The sequence below is a fragment of the Drosophila gunungcola genome, assembly GCF_025200985.1.
Source record: "Drosophila gunungcola strain Sukarami chromosome 2R unlocalized genomic scaffold, Dgunungcola_SK_2 000011F, whole genome shotgun sequence".
NCBI lineage: Eukaryota > Metazoa > Arthropoda > Insecta > Diptera > Drosophilidae > Drosophila > Drosophila gunungcola.
The window spans coordinates 764,404-786,651 of record NW_026453169.1 but is presented as its reverse complement, the minus strand read 5'-3'; the positions used below and the strand labels follow the sequence as shown (position 1 = coordinate 786,651).

Below are 22,248 nucleotides of genomic sequence, written 5' to 3'. Positions count from 1 at the left end.
AAGTCGATTCCTATCGAACGTAAACAACATCGACGGTTTACGAAAATTAGCATTTGCCTGATAAGCAACTAGAACACAGCGGCCACAGATATAACGCCATGCTATAAACGATTCGCGGGCACGTTTACGCCAGCCCAACCAAACTAGACCAATTTCAGTTGGGGGACATACACTGCGACAAAAAGAAAGGTAGTGGAAAAGCTCTCCCGTAACAGCAACAATGTTTGCCACACTGAAAAACAAAATAAAAGAGGAAACGGGCGAGGATGTTGTCCAGCCGGGCAATCAGCGTTATCCCAGCACCAACAACAACAATTACCGGCTACGTAGTCGCCGCGTTAGCATTAATTCCAACTCGGCCGATGATGTGGGCGGTGGCGGATTCTACAATGAGGTATGAAAAAAACAAAACAGCCTATTTGTGTATACATATAGTATGTGAAATGGATAAACACCTGTACCTTTTGCAGTCGGAGCAATTGTGCCAGCTGCGGAGTCAATGCAACGAGCTCACCACCAAGCTATCCACCGTCACGCAGGGATTGCAGCAGCTGCAGGAGGAGAAGAGCCGCGTGGACAAGACCAACGAGATCCTGCTGGAGAGCGTGCGCGTGGCCCAGACGCAGAAGGACATGTACTGCGAGGAGCAGGAGAAGATCCAGAATCTGCAGCAGATCGAGATCGACAAGCTGAAGAACCTGCTCAGCTTCCGCGAGCAGGAATCGGTGGATCGCATGGGTCTCATGCGTCAGCAGAGCCAGCAAATTGAGTCCTTGAGCGAGGAGCTGGAGCGTCTCCGTCCCATTGAAGCCGTGGCCGAAGATCTGCGCGACGAACTGGAGCAGCTGAGGCACGCCACGCAGCAGGAAAAGAACCTGCTGACCACCACACTGGCGGCAGTGCAGGAAGAGAGTCGGCACCTCAAGAAGCGCATGAAGATCGTCGAGGAGTCGCGTCTGGAGTCGCTGGGCAAGCTTAACTCCGAGCAGCAGGTGCAGGCCCTGATCAGGGAACACAAACTGCTGGAGCAGCACTTGGAGGAGGCCCATTTGCAGCTGTCGGACATCAAAGGGTCCTGGAGTGGCCAGAATCTGGCGCTGGAGACGCAAGTCAGTCGTCTATCCAAGCAAGTGGCCGAGGAAACCACCGAAAAGCGCAAGGCACTCAAATCCCGCGATGACGCCATCGAAAACCGCAAGCAGGTTACCTTCGAACTGGAAAAGGCCAAAGATGAAATCAAGCAGCGGGACGATAAGGTAAGTAGCCAGTAATCCTTTAACCCCGATACTTATTTTTACTTAATCCCAGGTTAAGCTGCTAGAGGAGGAAATCGACGAGCTAAGTGTGGCCCTAAAGGAGTGCCGCGAGGAGAACGAGCAACAAATCCTTTTTGAGCGCAATAAATCTGTGAGTATGCCTTCCGATGCTGACGATTTCCATTGGGACTTGTAACACTAATAAACCTTGTAATGCGGTACTAACTCTAACACATAAGTTTCTGGTATACCTAACACCACCTTTTGGGAAAATGCAATTTTCCGCTTCACCTATTATGTACTTTTGGATTATAAATGTTTTCCTTTCTGTATTAAACTGATTTTTAATCGTTGGCAAAACTGATTGGTAACCTTTTTCCTTAAACAATGCACGCATATGTATATGTTTACCTTCAATATCCTGTACTGCTTGATGGAGACTTTGTAAACCAATAAACCAAATGTTCTCAGCAAAATCTGGAAACAGAGGTAAAAGATCTCAAGACTCGTCTTACGGCGGCGGATGACAGGTTCACCGAGTACGCCTCGAATGCCGAGCAGGTGGCCCAAAAGCTACGAACACAATTGACTGAAAAGCAGGAGCAGCTGGACGAAACCATAATGCAGCTGGAAATCGAACGAGAGGAGAAAATGACTGCAATACTCCGTAATGCGGAAATCGCCCAAAGCGAAGACATTTTACGGCAACAGCTGCGCTTAGAGCGCAGCGAAGCAACCGATCTCCAGGACAGGAACAATCAGCTGGAGAGGGATATATCTGAAGCCCGGCAAGCGCTGCAACAGATCAGCAGCACAGCCCAGGATAATGCACAAAAGTTGACCGAGTTCGAGGAAGTTCAATTGGAAATAGTCGAGAAAAATAAGGTAAGATGTGACCAAACTGTTTGTGCTAACTCTAATTTCGCATCTTTCGGGTTAGACAATAAAAACACTGAATCAGCGCTTGGTCGACCTGAAGAAAACTGTGCAAAAAGAATTGCGCAGCGCGCAGATATCCACGGATAGTGAATCTCATCCGACAACGATTACCGGACACAGAATCTCAAGCTCATCTCTGGAGACGTTTCCCTCTGGCGACAAGGGCAATTGCATCATAATGGACGAAGTTAATTTCCAATATTTGAAACATGTCATAGTGAAGTTCTTGACCAGCCGAGAGGTTTGTACTTTCACTCAAATTCCGCTCGGTTATCCCGAATTCATGTGTGTTCCCTTAGGTGGAAGCACGTCATCTTGTCCGTGCCGTCTCCACATTACTTCAGTTGACATCCGAGGAGGAAAAGCTGCTGCATGACACTTTGAATTGGAAGATGAGTTGGTTTGGCATGAAACCAACCTAAATACCCACTGCAATGAATCATATTTGCATTCTAGTCTGTAGTCAATTCATAACGTTCGTGTAATATGTACATAACAATTACATACGCAGCACTGTGTTATTTTGTTTACCGACAACATTCCATTCTGTTAAATAGTATTTATTTCTACCGTTGTGATTTTTATAATAAACTACCATTTATGTAAGCGAGTGTTTTTTTTTGTATTGTAAAAGGTTTTTCAGTTTTCGGATGTAAAGACTCTTTAAATTGTATTATTAATAAGTGGATTTGAGTACTTTTAACTGAAATTGTTTCTTACGTAGATTTACTTCCATTTTACTTTACCTGATACTTACATCCGTTCTACTTACTTTGGTGGCGCCATCTAGTTGCAAAATCTTTTTTTGTCGACCAAAATAAAAGCCGTTTGGTAATTTTGTTAAAAATACTGCATTTTACATTTAAAAATATGTTTTGTTATATGTTGTTTTGTTACAAGTTACGTTCACTAAAATTAACTATAAATATGAATTTACTTCAATTTATTTATTGCAAAAACCTACATTGTATGAATAACTAACTATTCATTTGTATTATCTATGAATAAATGATATAGGAGAATTTAAGAGTAAACAATAAAACACACTATTACTGAGGCACTTTTTGGTGTTTATAACAATAAAGAAGACAGTTGAATTAGTCGCATATTCGTCAATATTGCTTTCATAGAAGAATGACATATTTACACTTCAGAATCAGAACTAAATATTAAACTAAGTCTAGGTATTAAATGCATTTAAATCAAAATTGCGTAGTTAGGGGCTAAATCGTTTGTGGATTTTCTGTCAGATTTCGGAAAATTTGGCACACGGAATTTCAAAAGACTCACTTACATCGTTTAGACCTAAGGTAATTACTAATAATTGCATTTCGCTTACAAAAATCTGCAGTCTATTGTTGCTTATGGTTGCAATCTATTTCTGGCTATCTGGCAAAATGAAACTTAACGAGATCGAATAAGTCCTCCAGGCATGGACGCTCTCTCTAAGCTACGATTAAAATTAGTTAAAGCCTTAAATGACCAATTAAACACACATACATATTTACAAATCAGTTGTAGAAATAAGAGTTGTGAAAATATAAAAAAAAAACGTTGATTAAACAAAAATCTATGCAGAAACAAAGTGATATGTTGCTACCTCTCTTGCCTTACATGTAAATCTCAAAATGTTACGTGAACCCCCGACTGGGCGACTGTACGGGCGATGGCGGGGGCGGCAGCGGGGAGAAGTACGTGGAGCTCCGCGATGACGGCGATGGCGGGCAGGAGGACTCCGGCACAATGCGCACATCGCTGTGGTAATGCGAGCGTGGCGTCGGCGGCGGCGGATACGGCTCACTATCGTAGCCGTATTGCAGGCAGGCGGCCGCCGAACTGGAAGAATGCTTTGTGGCCCCTCCATTACTATTGTTGCTGTTCGATTTGCTTGTGTAATTCGAGTCGGACTCATCGCAAATGTCCGTGGAGCAGGGCGTGGGTGGCGGCGGCTGGTTAATGATCTTGTAATGCCTATACGGACGACGCGATCTGGTCGCCGGTGAGGGTGGCGGATTGATGGGATATGCCACCATACTACTGCCATTCGTCGTTGAACTCGAAGCCCCCGTGATGTGATTGCGATCGTACGAGTTCATGCTGTTGCGCGAGTTCAGCGTGGACATCCGCACGGCGTCCGCTACGGAGGCGATCTTGGACACCCTCTGCGATTTACTGAGCGTCGACGGTGACAACGGATCCGTGGCCTGGTCGTCCTTGGGTTCCGTCCGACTCTTGCCAATTCGCGTGCGGCAAAACTGCAGCAGATAGACAATCGAAAATATGGTGATCATGGTGGCTCCAATTAAAATCATAAACGCGCGCTTATCGGTGGCGGGCGCCATGCGTCGCTGCAGGCAAATGTCCGAGGATTCGTCGGCTCCATCGGCGCAGTTCTCCCAGCCATCGCAGAGCAGGGCGGCCGAAATACACAGCTGTAGGAGTGTATTAACAGAGTTAACAAAGTTCGTCATTCGAGCTTAGAGACACACTCACCTTATTAATGGGGCACTGGAACTCCCCCGGGCGCTTACAGCAATCCGCCTCGTCATGACCGTTGGCACAGTTGGTGGTGCCATCGCAGACCAGCGACTTGTCGATGCACTCACCCGACTGGCAGCTAAACTGATCCGCCCGGCACGTGGGACATCCCACCTCGTCCGACTTGTCCGGACAGTCCTTTTGTCCGTCACAGCGCCAGGAGGCGGGTATGCAGTCCTTGTTCACGTCACTGATTCCCGACACGGGCGCCGCGCACGTGAAGTGGTCCGGGCCACAGGCGGGAAAGGCACCGCAATTCTCCTTGTTCTCCAGCAGCATCAGATGCTTGGGACAGGAGCAGACGTCGCGGGTGCGAGCCATCCCCTCGCCGCTGGCAATGCAGATGTGGGAGCACTTGGTGCGGCTGTGCAGGCAGGTGTGGTTGCGCAGCACCTTCGGATCGGGCGTCCACACGGCCCGGATGTCGGTGATCTGCGGCAGCCGCTGCAGCTCAGCGGATCGCCTTTCGCCGGTGACTGTGATGCGTTCCACACCGGTCTTGTCATCCAGCCAGTAGACAAAACCACCCAGGGCCGCGATGTTGATCACCTGCGAGATGTGCATGGAAACCAGAGTTTTTCTGAAGGCACAACAAGGAAACGGAAAAGAAGTAAGTCAAAGTAGAAAGAAGCTTTAATCTTCAAAACGCACTTGTTCTTTCCATTGATATCGATGGCATCGATGCGCTTTCCATGCGCATAGTAAATCATATCAGACTGTTGATCCAAGGCCAAGGCTGTCACTCCCTCCAGTTTGTAGGCCAACTCCACGCGCTCATTGCCGTCCACGCGGGCACGTATGATGGCCTGGTGACTGCCCACATCTGTCCAGAAAAGCAGACGCTTCATGGCGTGCACGGCAATGTTGCGCGGCTTTTCCGAGTCCCCCGTATCGATCACACCCACGGATTCGCCCAGAAAACTTTAAAACAAACATATCATTAAAGAGAATATAATCAACTACTAGATTAATCACATATTTACCTGGTTACGTTAATACTGTTGGATTGGGAGCAAGTCCAGAAGAGCAGACGTCCAATGATGTCGATGGCCAGGTCAAAAGGCTGCCCGGAGTTGGCCAACAAACTGACCTTGGTTCCGTTTGCCAATGATCGCTTAATACTGTGACTTCTGCCCTCAATCTGAGAAGAGTTTAAGAAGAGTTAAAGATGCATCTTCAACTAGGTGATTTCTTAGCTTACCCAATAGATATGATGAGTGATGGGATCATAGTCCACAGCGCGTATATTCTTGCCAGTCACGGGCAGCGGAATATTCGGGCAATCCGTGGTGTTCGGCAGCAGTCGGCCAAAGCTGTTCCTCTGGCTGAAGATGATATAGTTTTTGGGCGGAATGCAGGAGACGCCGTCCTTGGCCAACTGGTAGTGGGTGGGGCAAGCGCAGGTCATGCCACGTCTTCCGGGCTGAGCCAAACAGAGATGAGAGCATCCGCCGTTGTTCACCTTGCACGGATTGACGCCGGTCTGGCGATTGTCGTTGAACACCAGCAGCGAGGTGATGTACGTCATGCCCGAGTGGACCAGGCTGCGGTTTTGTCCCGTCGCCTTGTGCACGCGCTCAATGTCGCCGGTGTTCCAGTCGCTCCAGTACACATAGTCCTGGTACAGGGACACCGCATACGGTTCATCCATGTCGCTGCCAACCAGTATCTGCCGCTTTTTGCCATCCCAATCGGCACTTTCGATCTTAGCCGGCCGGGATTGGGTGGCCCAGTACAAACGCCTGGTCTCCTGGTCGAAAGTCAGCCCTGCGGCGTGATTAGCACCTGCCACAATCGTCTGCAGATCAGTGCCGTCCATGGCCGCTCTGCGAATTGAGTCCGTGGGCGATTCCGTCCAGTACATGTAGCCACGTCGTGGCTCCAGGACCAGCGAACGTGGCTCCTCCACTCCTTTCCAGAGGAGCACCCGTCGACTGCTGCCATCCAAGCGGGCCACCTCAATGCGTCGCGCCTCCGCATCCGACCAGTAAATGTTGCTGGCCAGCCAGTCCACGGCAATGCCATCGGGCCCAATCAGGCCAGAGTCCACAATCCGCTGCACATACGAGCCGTTCAAGAAGGCCCGGAAGATGCACTTGCTCTTCTGATCCGTCCAGTAAATCCTTCGCTCGGCCACCGAAACATCCAGGGCATGGGCATCCCGCACATCCTTGAAGGGTATCCGCTCGTCATTGTGATTGCCCTCGTTGTACTCGATGGAAATCCGACCAATGTGCTCCTGGCGGGAAAACAGAAGAAACGCAGCTGGGACCACACAGGTGCGCTTGTCGTTGGCCAACTCGAAGTCGATGGCACAGCGGCAGACGTAATCCCGTGGACGATTCAGGCACAGATGCGAGCAGCCTCCATTCCGCACCGCACAGGCATTCTGACCTCTGACCTCCCGCAAGCGAGTCACCTTGAGGCCCATCAAGTCCGGATACTGATCGACCACCACTATCCGATTGTTGCCCGTGATCTTGTGGGCCCGATCAATCGAGCGCCGCTGCCAGTCCGTCCAGTACAAGTAGTCGTCCAGAATGCTGAGCCCAAACAGATGCTTCAGATTGTCGCTGATCACCACTCGCCGGCCAGAGCCATCCATGTTCGCCACCTCGATTTTGTCCGTCTTGCCATCGCACCAGTAAATCGCCTTGGCCTCGATGTCCAGGGCAATGCCATTGGGCCAGCCCAGGTTCTCGGAGACCAGGACCACACGCTCGGATCCGTCTAGCGATGCCCGCTCCACCTTGGGCTTGCGCTCGTTCCAATCGCTCCAGAACATCCAGCCCAGCGATGGCGCCACCGCAATGGCTCTCGGCTCCTCCAGGTGCTCATAGATCAGCACCTTCCGGGCCGTGCCGTCCAGGCGACACACCTCTATCCGATCCGTGACCGTGTCCGTCCAGTAGAGATTGCGGGCCAGCCAATCCAGCGCCAAGCCATCGGGATGCCGCACCTCGGAGGTCACAAAGTCAGTCACCCCAGTGCCATCGGCATGGGCTCTCTTGATCGTGTATGTCTCCACATCGGACCAATAGATGTGCTCCTCCACCGGATCGTAATCTATGGCAATGGCGTACTTCACCTTGCCCAAGGGCAGCGGGAATATCGTGTAGTCCGGCGAATCCAATGAGATCTTGCTGATCTGTGTACGCTGCACAATGAACATCATCTCCTGGGAGCCATTGGCACAGGTATTTGGCGAGATCAGCTTAACGCCAGTGGGACAGGCGCAGCTGAAACCCTGCGAGTTTGTGGCCAACAGACACAGATGCGAGCAGTTGCCATTGTTGTGGGCACACGGATTGTCCTCATATGGCTGCAGTGAGGGATCCCAAGCTCTAACAGAGTTCGGAGCCTTTGGCGTGTCTATCAGCTCCTTTAGCTCACGGGTCTGCAGGTCCAGGGCATTCAGCGATCCCCTCTGCCAGTCCGTCCAGTACAAACGATCGTCGAAGAAGGTCAAACTAAAGGGATACTTCAAGTTGTTCACTATCGTCCGCCGACTGCTTCCGTCCAGCCGCATGACATCGATGAAATGGTGCTTGCCATCTGTCCAGTAGATCAACTCATTCTTCAGGTCCACCGCCAGGCCATTGGGCCAGAACACATGCTCCTTGACCAGAGTCATGCGCGATAGTGGATCCCCATCCATACTGGCTCGCTCGATCTTCGGATACTCCCCCCAATCCGTCCAGATGAGCAATCTGCGGGCTGGAACGACGGCCACCGCTCGCGGCTGATCCAGATCCGTCCAGAAGAGAACCTTCTGGTAGCGACCATCCAGCGTGGCCACCTCGATCCGGTTCTTCTCGCCATCCGTCCAATAGATCTTGTCCGTATACCAGTCGATGGCCAGGCCCTCGGGCTTGTCCAGACCCGTGGATATCACAGTTTGCTTGGGCGCCCGCAACAGCGGCTGCAGTGCCGAGGAGTTGGTGTGCGCACACTCGATGATCTCCCGGCCGGAATCCGTCCAGCAGACCAGATTCTTGGCATAGTAGAAATCAATGGCCATCGCCTCGGCCAGGTCCTTAACGATCACATCGATCTGAGGTCCGCCCGTGGGCCTCGTGATGTTCGCCACCTGGATGTCGTGGCGGGTGGTGAAGAGCAGTGTGGCCGGCGTGTTCACAAACGCACTGGCAGGCGGGCTGGCTATCAGGGATGAGGAGCTGGGCATGTGAACTGCAAGTAAAAGGAAGAAGTTCAAACAAATTAGTTTAAAGCTGGAATTGTTTTGCGATGTAATGGATTTTAATCAACCTTAATCAAGAAAGCATAAAAGCTTGTTTTACACAAAACATATTTAATTGTTTTGATTTAGTGCATATTAATTTTATATTAAAAGATTTGTATCATAAACTTACTTCCTTTTTTATGAATAAAAAGTTTAAATATCCAAATGATCAAATGTTATTTGACGCATACCGGAGTTTATTATTATGAAATGACTGAAAATGAAATTCCATTCTGATAATGAAATTCCATACTTCTAGAAATTGTTTACTTTCAACTTAAAGTAATAATTAACTGGTAGTATTTACTTTTTAAGCACATAAAAACTAATTTTTTCCATCTCTTGGATTAAACCCTTTATTTTTTTATTTTATATTTCTATATTGACAAAAATGAAATGGTGGCTACATGCAGATTGCTGGCAACTTGTAATTAACAAATGCAATATGCAAGCAGCGGTGGGTGCAATAGCCATCAAGAATTAAACAAGCAACAACGTTCGCCGGCTCGAGAGGTTAACAATATGGCAGAGCCGGAATTGTTGCCGTAGTAAATGGTAAATGAAATCACAACTACGCCCAGCAGGTCTTTGTTCACCATTTATGTGCCTGTGCCAGAGCATGCAACCTGCTGTTCGCTGCAACGCTGATCTAATTGCGTATGAATAAGCGCATGGAGACGCATGTAGGCGCATGGAGGTGGAACAATTTTAGCCGATTGCCAACGGCACGGCCACTGAAAATACCCTAATAGTTAAATCCATGCTGAATAGCCTTATTTTAAATCCGTTTAGTTCTGAAACTAATTTGGTAGCATTCATTTTGAAATTGTTTTTTTTTTTTATTTGGTTTCATTATATATTTAATTGAATGTTTTAGTATTAACATTAAAACTTATTGCAATTTTTTTTTCATTTAATTAACAAAAGTACGTTATTATTTTTCGAGAAACTAGTTGTAATAGTATTTTGGCTTTCCTCGACTTTAAACTGTATAATACCTATTATTTCATTAAGTTAAAATTGAGTGGAACAAATTTAACTCGTGACTTAGAGCGAAAACGCATTGATTTATAAAATTTGTCAACATTTTGTATAGTAGATAAACAACAAGAATATGCTGCTCCTTCGTCTTTGAAGCATATTTTGGAATTTAAGCAATCTGCAAGACACTTTTAAAGAGAGATCCACTTTCGGTCGCAAGATGCTGACCCACAAGGCAACAGGAGCTGGGCGGAATGCAATCCCTATCCTCCAAACACCCCATCATCCGACCTGTCAGCGCGTCAGGCATTTGCAATATTTATGCAACCAGGCGAGGAAGCAGCAGGCTCTCGAGTAATCCATCAAGCACAGTGGACTGTGGGGGGAAAAATGGGGGGGGGGTTTCGGCCCCCCCCCCCCGAAAACAAAAATGGTGACATTTTGCAAAGTGGGTTGGCTGCTTGGTTGCTTGGTTGGTTGCCTGCTCATATGCCATCAAGCGTGCATTTACCCACTTTTCCGCCGTCCCCTTTTTTTTTTTGCCATTCCCACCTCCGGGTAGTTGGCCCCAGGTGCAGCAACAGGATTTATGTGCCAAGTGTGCAAATTCAACAATATTTGCATACATGCCGACATCCCGACATCCCTCTATATATGCATACATATGTGTGTGGGCAAATGTTTGCCAAGCTGTTCAGGAATCGTTCGATTATAGTGCTAATGCGGGAATCCTATATCATTATGTTCGGAGATTATGTGCATTGTAATCCTCGGTGCTGACAATGGGAATACGGCTAGATGACGTTGCTGTTTGGGGGTCCAGCACTTTACTGCAAATCCTTGTATATTATTCACATTTTTTATGCTCCTCCGCAGATGGCAGTGAAGCGTTAAGAAATCAACATCATTACCAACAAAAACAAAAACAAAAACAAAATCAACAGCCCGAGCAGCAGCAACAAAAACAACATCAGCAGACATGCTCATCAACTCGAGTACCGGAGCCAAGAAGAGAAGTTCCCCAAACAACCATCTCGGTTTTCTCTACACCAAAACAAATTACACCAATTTCCATACAAAAAATGTGTATTTTTTGGAAAAAAAAAACCAGAGGCTCAAAATTATGTTGCCAAAAAAAAAAGAAATCAAAGTCTCAGCCGATTTTTTAGTTTTGTCTTGTCAAAAAGAAATGATAACCAATTTCAATTTTGTTGGAGTTTTTTTAAACCATTTAACCTGTGTTAACAAATTGTTTGAGCAACAGTTTAAAATTTGAAATCCTATTTTATTTTTTAGTTGTTTAATATTTCAAATGTCGTTCTATGTGTTAAAAAACTGTTGCTGCGAGTGTCGGCAAAACCATTTCCACTGTTTTAAAAACATGGTCTAAAAGCTAAAAAGAAATTTCTCGGCCACCAATTTTTTAATTGGCTTTGAGAAATTTACATAAGTTTTTCTTCCCGTGTAAGCACACACACTCGACCGAAATTGAAATGCAGACGAAGCCAGAGATGGAACCGTGGCGTAACCCGTTGATTCCTCCTGCCTGCACTTCATTCAAACTTGGGAAAATATTTTAATTATTAATGTATACAACTGGGGTCGGGTCGGGTCGGATCGGGGGACAAGAGGTTCCAGTGGGAGCGGCAGCGGCAGGCGGAGATGGAAGCCAGGAGCTGTGGGTATAGAAATGGGCAACGGATGCGCATGTGAATGATGCGGCTTGACGATTGGCACTGGCTTTGGTTGGGTGGTTAGTTGGTACGGTTCTGGTTCTGGTTCTGATTGCTACTTCCCTCTTGTGACTCGTGGCTTGTGGCAAAATGGCATAATTCGGATGACCGAGTCGACAGTTTCAACGCCACGGCACAGGTCGACCTACGTGGTCCAGGTGAAGGTGCAGATGCAGGTGCAGGTGCAAGTGCAGGTGCTCCCCCACCGGCAGCAACAACTGCACTTAAATGCTAAATGAGTGCAAGTGCTGTTATTGTTAGCCAACTGGAGCGGTGCGGCATCTCGGGAAAACTCTACGGATCCGGTTGATAGTGTGCATCAGGGAGGTGGTGCAGAAAACTTTAAGTGAGCACTGGCTGGGGCAGGAGCAGGAGCAGAGGCAGAAGCAGGATGACGCCACTCCATCCGCATCCCGGGCTGGCAACACTCGAGTCCTGCCAGTCCTGCCAGTCCTGCCATTGGGTGGTGGCAACTGACGCTAGTTGCAACGGAAGTTGCAGCTTTTTAAATGTGTTGAAGAGAAGAGGCCCGGCTAAATAGGCAGCCGGTAGAATAGCAGAACAGTTCACCAGTTGGCTGCCAGGAAGGCAGGCAGGCTGGCATCTAGTCAACCATCCGTGCGATATACTACCGCTCCTACTACTGCCCCATCGTTGTAGTTTTTGTTGCTAGCATTTTGCATGCGCTCATTGCTGTACTTGTTGGTTAAGGACAGAGTGCACTGAAAACTGGCAGGTTAAACAGAAAGCCATTACATATTATTGAAAAAAACAAAACAATTGAAGTTCAAAGATTGGAAAAGTGTTGCAAATCTAAGACTAACAAAATAGCTACTAAATTAAAAATTTGTTTCGAAATTTGCACGTGCTTTTTGCAAATATTTATCGGTTAAGCAAGGCAGCTGCGATTTTCTAAACATGGAGAGCAATTACTTTCGATAGTTAACGATATTTTGGTGTAATTTTCAAGAAAGCAAATTATACCTTTTTTAGAGGCACAAATTTTACTTGAATATTTTCCTTTATAGTAACCCCAATTTCTTACACTGCGTTGTAGAGTCTCACTGCCACGCTCCATAATTAATTTCGCTCATGAATAATTTTTAATTAAATGTGCAAAGGCAGAAAAAAAGTGCACTAAAATAGCATTGAAAGGAGCAATGTGCCCTGCTTTTGTCATGACCCCTTTTTCCTGCAGCCGAACTGTGGGAGAGTCGGGAAATTCCGAATCCTGCATGGCATTCATAATCAAATTGAAAATAAATAAATAAACATAGCCTGGGAGTTGGTAGATACAAATCAGTTGTAGAGTTGGCTCCGTTGAACTTGTTGCGAAGTGGCTGTCACATAAAAAAAAAACACAGCAGCTACTTGAGGTAACAAAGTTTTCAAGAGATTCAACCCCTCAGATGAGGAACTGTACGTGCATAAACGAGGCTGTTATCAACTGTCGTCCATTAGGCGTCCGCCACATCTCAACATGCATCATGTTGGAGTGCCGGCTGAATGCTCAATAAATTATATACATATATGTAACATGCTTTTTATCAATTACTCGCACCTTCAAGCCGCCAGACTACAGACGACAGACGACAAGCTGCAGCAATGTCCATGGCAAATTGCGGGACAAAACGTGAAGACGGCAAGGAGTTGCATGAAGGCAAAGAGAAAGAGTTAAAACCGAGCCAAGAAGACCAGACCAGACCAGACCGAACCAGGCCAGACGAGCAAATGCAATTCCAGCAAGTAAATGGAGATGGCAGCTATCCGAGTCCAAAGGCGTTAACAAGTGTGGCAGCAAAAAGGGAGCCTGGCCAGCTCTGGGCTCCTGAAACTTTTCCATTAGGTTCGCCCTGCCTCGGTTTAACACCACAGTCAAACCTCTTTAGCTGGAATTTAACTTTTATTTGAGGAAACGTGTATTTAAAATTTTATGTTTTCAAGCAACCTGTACATAATCTGAAATTATAAAATAGTTCAAACCAATCAAGACAATATTTCAATGCAAAACAATACTTATGTCAACCTTTTATTTATCTGGGATTTTATGTTTTTTTTCCTTTATATTAGTAATTGGTTTTAAATTACATATGAACATCTTTGTTTTTTACTTTTCCTTAGATCTGTCTTGACGAACTTTTCCTGTTTTCCATTTTATAATTACAAGACGCTATCCCATCATTTGCATCACAGTCTGTTGGCTTTTTCTACATCTCCAATCTCAGAGGCAGATGCATAATATTCCCAACTTATTCATTGTTTCGTCAATCAGGCGTTGACATGCCAGTTCCGCCCTAATGGCCAACAAACTGAGCAACGGGAGGAACTCGAATTGGCAAAGGAGGAGATGGCGATGGCGATGGCGATGGCGAAGGAGGAGCACCTGCCACGAAAGCCAGCCAAAGTTATTCAAGCAAAACTCCTCAAACACAAAAAAAGGCCAACCAAAACCGTACAAAGCCAACGAAAGAAAGCAATTTTGTGAAAATTTAAGATGTGTTGCGGGCAAACTTTGGCCCCCTCTACTTTGGCTCCGTTTGCTGTGCATTTTACATACAACACGAAGGAAACATGAGAACAACAAGCACACGAAAAAAGGTAGAGAGATAAAAAGGCGAAGATACCGGAGGAGACCCGTTCCCAATTGAAGTCAGGGATCCAAACCAGCCGGCACAGCAGACCATCCAGACCCAGGAGTTCACTCATTTAAATTATCAACACGAAGAGGGAAGCGAATGAATGCAAGATGTTCTGGCGAAGCGCAGAATCCTCCAGCGAATCCACTTAACTTCAAGTTAACACATATGCTTGGTTGCCTGCGTACGATAATAACAATCACGGCTCCGATGATCCCAATGATGAAGTTCGGTTTTCCTTCTTTTTTTTTTTTGTCATTCCCCTTTTGTTCTCCAGTTTGCCAAATTGTTAATGGCTATCAAGGACGAGGAGAGACTACTTCTCTTTGGGCTGCAACCTGAGACCCCAACCGAAATTGCAGAATCTGTCGCGGCTGCTGCTGGTTTTTATTTCGTGTTTTTTGCGTCGTTGCTTGGGCTGAATATGTAGATGAAGCTGATTTTACTTTAAGTTTATGTGGGGCTACCTAATACTTAAATTCGAATGGTGGGATCCAAGTATATTTTCGATATACAAATAAATAACAACATTTTTTATATCATCCTTATTTTATTATTAAAGTGGTATTTTATTTTATGCATTTTTAATGCAAAAAAAAAAACTTCTGGAATACAATTTTTGTTTTTGCGCTGCGTAAGAATTACTAGAATCTGCCTGTCAAATCCCAAATCCCTAGCTTTTGTAGTTTCCGAGATCTCGACGTTTATACGGACGGATAGACAGACAGACATGGCCAGATTGACTCGCCTATTGATCCTGATCAAGAGCATAAATACTTTACTTGGTCGGAAGCGCTACCTTTTTCCTGTTACAAACTTTTCAACGAATACAATTTCTATCAATTAAGAAAGTCTTTTAATTGTTTCTGCATCAAAAAACGGTCTTTCAAGCTGCTGTCTGAAATGGTTTCTATACCTCCCATCAACATTTTTGTATCTTTTGTTTTCGGCTAACAGGATCTTCTCTTTAACCCCTAAGCCAAATACAATAGTTTTCCTTTTCAAACCTGAATAAAACAAATTTATAAGCCCTCTGAAATGTAGTAAAAAGTGCACAGCCCTGGTTAATCTCGTTACAGCATCCCTGACAGTTTTAAATTAAAACCAAAACCACTGACACGAAAATGTTCACACACCTACTTAAAATGTAATCGCCGCGTGCTGCGGAAAAAGATGGGGAGGGCGATCCGTAGGAGGGTCTGATGGGGTTGAGGAGCGTGGATGAGGATGAGGATGAGGCTGCGGGGTGCCTGTCTGCTCACCCGATATGACAACTGGCCATTAACGTTAAAATAAATACGCTGCGATGGCCCCGGCAACGCCAATTGCCAACTAAAAGACTGAAACTTGGTCGATGGCAGCGCGACCATAATGATTATGTTGCCGAACGAGTGGCGAAGTGGGTAAAAAGCGATGGAGCGTTGAATGAGAAAAATCAACAAACCACAAATCGTATACGAACCGGCGACGGATGCGGGAAAAATGCTAAATAATCTCTGTGGTGGCGCAAAAAAACACACCAAAATGGAAATCAGCTTGTCCTGGCCCGATAATGTGCATGGAAAATTGTGAGTAGCCAGCAGCATGGCGAATTTTGATGGCATGTCCAGTGAAGCGAACCGGACAACCGAACCGGCGGCAACAGCAACTTAAAATGCATTAAAACGCGGCTCGCAGCATTAACATTTAAAAAGTTAAACATAAACATGACTGGCTGCATCCGGATCCACATCCTCATCAGAGTTCTTCGAGGCAGTTAACAAGCTGCCAGACACCGCTTGGTCAAAACAACATTAAAACAGCAGGTAAACTGGGAATAAGAAACATTAACACAACTACTTTAACCAAGTTTATCGAGTTTTTTTTTTAACGTTTTTAATGTAAGTTTATGCATTAGAAAGGGATTATATATATAGCAAAAAAAAACTAAGCATATCTTTTAGATACATAAATGCTCAAATCTTGGATTCAATAACTTGAAAATATGTCAGAGAACTAAGTAAAAGGTTTTACTTTGAGCATTACTTAAAAAAAAACTTATATAATATAAAAATAGTAAAGCTGTTTTAAATGGCTTATTAAAATGCTTAGATAAAAAGGTTAGTAACCATTTTATTACATATTTATTTGACTACAGATTTTAACGAGATTTCTACCTCTTAAATAGAACCACAAATTATATGAAATTTTAAGAGTGTTGTAAAATTATAAACGAAGCCAGAGGCCAAAGTTTGTACCGCCTGCTTGCCAGACCCATGATTGCATTAAAATTTATGCCAAAAACAGTATCCTCAGACCCGGAAAGGCAGCCTTGCCTCATCATACACAACTCACGCTGGAGGAGAATCTGCAGCTCAGATCATCAGCCCATCCCAGCTCGTTGAGAGTTGCCCCCAGCCCGACGCTTCTCCAGTCCTTTGCCCACTTATCGGGCAAACATCATCAACTCCACTCGACGCGGCTCAAAACAAAACGCAGTATATTGTAGGACACTCTGTGGATGCAGCTGTGGACTGGAGTTATATAGCTATATAGCCGCCAGTCGAAGCCAAAAGTGGAAATTGCAATTGTGCCCGAAAAAGGGGCCGAGAGCATTTTGCTCAGCCATTGTTTTGCCGCTGCTGCCAGGCCTTCTCATGTTTTATTTAAAAATCCTCAACATTATATTACAATGGGTGGTGGACGGATGCGACGATCTTTCCATTTGCTTGATGGAATGGAGCATTTAAATATTATGCAGATGGATATGGCTGTTCAACACCAAACCAAACTCGATTTTCTTTTCCAAAAACGAGTGTACGTGTGAGTGTGTGTGTGTGTGGTGCCAGCCATCACGAACGAAACCCAGAAGACGTGCCCGGCCAAATAAAATATAATACTAAGGAAAAAAAATATGAAGTCATGAACTTTATTTTCTCTCAACTCGTTAGCATCAACACCCATTTCCCCCGCCCCCAACAAAATCCCCTGCGAAACGCCATTAACTCGCACAGCATGCAATTTGCACGTTCGGAAGGGAAAGACTTGCCAAAACTCAACTCGTTCGCGCTTCGGGGGAGCAGCCAAAAGAAGAAGCTGTTCAGGCCAAAGCTACACAGAAAACAAGGCTAAGCTTGGAAATGGGTTTGTATACCAAAACACTTCCTTGATTATTTCTAGGAAATCAATTACAAGAGATACCATATGCTTATGTTTTAGTCTATTAAAATATTTAGATAAAGCTTGTTCGATAGCATGCCTCTGCGTAAAAATTAAAGGCAACACAGATTTAAATATTAGAGTCTAAACATTTTACAGCAGTGTATTCAAGTATCACCATAAAACTACTGGATTTGTTAGGATAAATAAGTGTTACCAAGACTATTTACCCCTCTTTCAAAAACTACTCTCGAAGTTCGTTTTTGCTTTTAATTGTCTATAGATTTCAAGGTAGTCAATGTTAGTCAATCCAATTCTCACTGTGTACAGCTACAGAGTAACAGCTACAAAAAGCATTCCGCAAATTGGTGCCACGCAGAAAGAGATAGCGAGCTGACAATGGAAAGAGAGAGCAAGAGGAGAGGCAAAGCAGAAGCGTTGTGGTAGGAATCGTGCCAAAACTGTTGAAAATGTTGCACAAACGATTGGGTTTGTTATCTTTTCCAAACGGAAAACGTGCTGTGCCCCCAACAGAAAACACAAAAACGGAAAAAAAACACACCAGCAGAAAGACGACACAACGTGGAAAAGGCGCAGACATGCAGCAAACTCTGGGCCACAAAGATGCTGGGATGCAGTTCCAAAGAGGCGGAGGAGTCGCAGTTGGAGTCAGAACAAGGTACATCTATCAGCCAATTCGGGGGCGGAGGAGTTCTTTTTTTTTTGAGAATATTTCCTCAGCTCATTGGTTAGTCGCCCGAGGGTTAAGGGGCCAAAGACTCGAGTGGGCCAAGAGCTCTTTGAATGAGATTGGGCTCTGGAAATGACAGTGGCCCAAAAGCAAATCGTCGTCGTTAACTTCGGTCGGGGGGCCTCGTCTCAGTTTATTTGAGGTGTGGAGAGGTCAGTTGCTGCTGCCTTGCGCTGGGGTTTTTTCAACCGCCCGTCAGCCTTTGGGCCATAGAAATTTGCATCAATTTCAAGTCAGGGAAGACGAACTTAAATTTCAACAAGAGGCTTTGAGTGTTTTTTTTTGCATATCTAAGAATTCTTATGGCTTGTGAATTGTCGATCAACTGCGCCAATTATCATTTCAAGAAGAAAATTATGCAGCACTTTTAAAGGTCCTTGGTGGGGAATAAAATGTTTGCAAGCTAATTCTTAAGGCACTTGCTGTTTCGATAGATTTTCGGATACCTTGATCGAAATCACAATTACATATAAAGAATAACTTAAATGATTTTATATGAAAGCATTTTAGTGTCCTAGCTTATTAACTATTAAGTCTTTCTACCTAAATTATTTAGGAAATTATTTATGCTTTATCCCCTTTTTGCAATCCCTCTTTTAGTGCGCCCATTTTAGTTTGACCCAATTTAAATGCGTGTAAAGTTTTTCCCACACGAAAGGCATTTTAAATTAAATTTAGTTTTCAACAAAAAGTCTGGTCCAACTTTTAAAGCTTTTTAGCATGTTCTAGACATCATGTGACTTCTAATTAAACAAATTAAAGAAATTTCGTAGTTTGCAGATCGTCAAATTTTTCGTGTACCAAATAAGTTTATTTTACTGATTTGAATGTAGAATAAAATGTATTGCAAGAGTGCTTACTTAAAGCGCTTACACGTAAGCACTTCCTAATTAAATACTTGTGCCAAATACGTGACAACGATGGCGAGAGCGAAATGCAAGCGCAGCAGCAGCAGCAGCGGCAGAAGTAGAAGCACCGGCATTCAGGAGGATACAAGCCTAGTCAGCGAATAAAGTGCTGCATCATTATCAGCAATGGCAGGATGCACAGGGTTGCTGGTTGGTTGCCCGCCTCATGGGGGGTTGGGCTGTCGAGGAAACACTGTACCCCCATGTCAGGGAGCTGGCAGCTGGAGGGGAATGCGTCTGACAAGCACATGACCATGCTCAATGTTTCTGTTCGGTTCGGTTTGGTTCTGTTATATTCTGCTCTGCTCTGCTCTGTTCTGTTCTCATGGCCGGCGCACTCACTCATAATCAAGCTGAGGTGGAAGGTAGAAAATGGAGGCGGCCCCTCAGTTTGCCGCCCCTGCCCCGCCCACACAGCCAGCGACGGCACGACTGGAGCCACCACCATTCATATTATGATAACGATGTGGGTTGGTCAGAGGAACAACAGCAGCAGCAGCAGAAAAATCAGCAGAAGCACCAGCCCCAACAGTACACTAAGAAAAAATTTCAATCACAATGCGCATTAATTGTAATGCCTTTTTGTGACATTGCCTTTAACTTGTGACAAAAAAAGAGTTTAAAAAAATATATCCGGGTTTTTACGCTTAAAATAGAGATACATATAAAGCTTGCACGAAAAATCCGGTTTTTGATTATTTTGAAAAAACAACTAGGGCATAAAGCTACTTGTGGATTTAAAAACTTTAAAAATTTTGAAGTAAGTTAGACATTCCAAAGTATTTTTGATCAAATTTTTTGAAATTACGCTTTAATTTTCAATATTCACCCTAAGCTTATAATAGAATATACTTTTTTTCAATTGATAGTTTTGTAATAATTTACTAAGAAACAAATTTTTATATTCTTTAAATTAAATACATAAAAAAGTTATTAATAATTTAATAAATTAATTTTAAAGGCATATCGATTAAGCTTTCTTTTGTCCAGTGGACCAGCAGCCGCCAACGCTGCAGCAATCTCGGTTGGAAAATATCGTGTTAATATTTTCTGCAGCTCTGCCCTGGCTGCCCCACCAACCGCCGCTGCCTCTGCCACTGGCCCCCCTCCACTGCCTCATCCACCCAGCATCCGTTAATTTTATGGCAATATGCCTCGTTCGTCCGCCGTACACGAGCATAGTTGTGTAGTAGTTGTAGTTGCTGCACTCAAGTGTTGCCCATCAAGATTGCGGGGCTGTGTGCCTCGCTGGCTATGAATTGCGATGCCTGCAAGCCAGGGCTCCCAACGGGGAGAGGGGCAGGCAGGTGAGCCATGTACTCGCAGAACAGCAAAAAATAATAATAAAAAAAAATAAATCTTGAAAATTTAATATTCCTGCGCGCCGGTTGATGATTTAAATTCATTTGCAGTCAGCTGAGCGCGGGCTCATTATGTTCATTATTCCACGGTATATATGCACAGGGATATCGATAATGCTTACAAGCCTGCTATATCCCATTTCTGCATTGAAATTACTCAAAGATTGATTAAATTAATGAGTTCAGTTAAATGTGCCTTCTATTAAAACGGTTAACAAAAGCGTATTGACTAAGTAGAATGGGATAAAGTTGTCAAACAAATGTGCTTAGCATAAACTATTAGAAAAATTATAAATCAAATATATAAAAAGCAAATTTCAACTACATACCATTGTTGATTTATATTAAATAATAAAACCAATTCTATTTTTTTACAAGTTTTTTGTTTTGTTTTTATCTATACAAAGATAACCTTGCGTAAGTTTTTGCGTAAGTTTTTAGATCCCGCTAAATCAGTTAACTCAAACGAAAATAAAGCTATAGAACTTCGATAATATCCTATGTAACTACAAAATGTTTGTTGTTTTGTACTGCCAAATTAATTCCGTTTCGTAGACTGCACACACAGTTGTCACCCCCCAGAGTTTCCCAATAACAACTGTTCCGCCAAGTTGTGGTTTATTTTAATTAAATTTTTAATTCCGCCGCAGGGTCTAGAACAGATACAGATAACAGGCATGTGGCAAACAAAGACAACCCACCCGGCTGCCCAAATATTTGCCTATTAAAAAAAAGCAAAGCGAGGGTAAGTTGTTCACTGCGATAAATAAGTTGGGTAAATAAATAAAGGAAAGAAAAGGAAATATCTGTCTGCAGTGATTGCACGGCCTATAATGCAAGTTCAATATTGGGTTTGTAAAAGGCAATATGTTAATGCAGATGGAGAGTCGGTCTTGAGCGGACTGTCGCTGGCTGACAGGCATACGAAATGAGTAGCATCCAGTTGGGAGCAAGGCAACAAACAAATTGACATTCAATTAGTTGCCAGCAAGTCGGGCGTCCTCGAGAACACACTTCCAGAGCCATCAAGTCCCCTTCCGTCTTCCCTTGCCTTGCAGAAGCTGTCAGAAGCAAACATTTGTGCAAAATAAAAATTTGTACACATGTACAAATAAATAAAGCAACTACAAGTTCGAGGACCATGGAATGGGGGAAAAAAAATGAGAAATAAAAGTGGAAAAAATACCTACAGCAGCAGAGACTGCGACTGCCAATTGAGACGACTGCGACTACTCCACTTCTGGCCATTAGCACCGCATGGCAGATGGAATTGATTTATATTGAATTATTGAACTGGCTGCCGCGGCGGCCCAAGTATTTGCACACTGATTGAAGTGAATTGGAATTGAAATTTCTACAGCGCGCTAGACTGACATCGAGGAGATTTACTTTTGGTTAATTGCCACATGCGGTCCAAAGTCTGGGCCATGTATGGAAATGTTGGCAGCGAGCCTGGCGAGCTGGTTATAAATTACAGCATAAATTATCCCGCGCCGTTCTTGGGTGTTGTAAAAGTAAATTGCCAAGCAGGAGAGCAGCCATCGTGCTGCAAACAAATCACCTTTTCAATTGGCCCCTTGCCTTGGCCTCTACATCTGCATCTCCATCGCCATCTGAAACTCCATTTCTTGGCCAAAAGGACCGGCGACTGGCGATTTGCTGCCTCCAACCGATGGTCAAGTTTTGCAAATTGATATTTTATTGCCATTTACTTTTTGCCTTAGCCCGGTGTTGTGGCTGCTGCCATGGCCAGACGGTAATTTA

General features: G+C 44.6%; 2 protein-coding genes across 3 annotated transcripts in view; one reads left to right on the top strand and one right to left on the bottom strand.

Moving 5' to 3' along the window:
• Positions 1–5: 5 nt before the first annotated feature.
• LOC128255542 (golgin subfamily A member 1) lies at positions 6–2,801 on the top strand. Its single transcript, XM_052985197.1, has 6 exons — positions 6–394; positions 471–1,256; positions 1,309–1,407; positions 1,728–2,141; positions 2,197–2,436; positions 2,495–2,801. Exons 1-6 carry the CDS (start codon positions 221–223, stop codon positions 2,615–2,617), a joined length of 1,836 nt encoding a protein of 611 aa, XP_052841157.1. The 5' UTR covers positions 6–220; the 3' UTR covers positions 2,618–2,801.
• A 105-nt stretch (positions 2,802–2,906) lies between these two features.
• LOC128255535 (low-density lipoprotein receptor-related protein 6) overlaps positions 2,907–22,248 on the bottom strand; it is a 30,803-nt gene continuing 11,461 nt past the window's right edge. For both annotated transcript variants that reach the window (XM_052985189.1, XM_052985190.1), the window contains exons 3-7: positions 5,935–8,924; positions 5,717–5,874; positions 5,385–5,654; positions 4,689–5,313; positions 2,907–4,627 (exon numbers count right to left, since the gene is read on the bottom strand). In XM_052985189.1, the coding sequence (XP_052841149.1) occupies positions 3,827–4,627; positions 4,689–5,313; positions 5,385–5,654; positions 5,717–5,874; positions 5,935–8,924 (4,844 nt within the window). In that variant the 3' untranslated portion in view covers positions 2,907–3,826. The remainder of the gene's footprint in view (positions 4,628–4,688; positions 5,314–5,384; positions 5,655–5,716; positions 5,875–5,934; positions 8,925–22,248) is intronic.

What these genes read in the sequence shown, in the direction of transcription:
- LOC128255542 (XM_052985197.1), top strand. Translation starts at nt 221, where the DNA reads ATGTTTGCCACACTGAAAAACAAAATAAAAGAGGAAACGGGCGAGGAT. An exon ending in TCAAGCAGCGGGACGATAAG is followed by an intron (nt 1,257 to 1,308) that starts GTAAGTAGCCAG and finishes ACTTAATCCCAG; the next exon opens with GTTAAGCTGCTAGAGGAGGA. An exon ending in TTTTTGAGCGCAATAAATCT is followed by an intron (nt 1,408 to 1,727) that starts GTGAGTATGCCT and finishes AAATGTTCTCAG; the next exon opens with CAAAATCTGGAAACAGAGGT.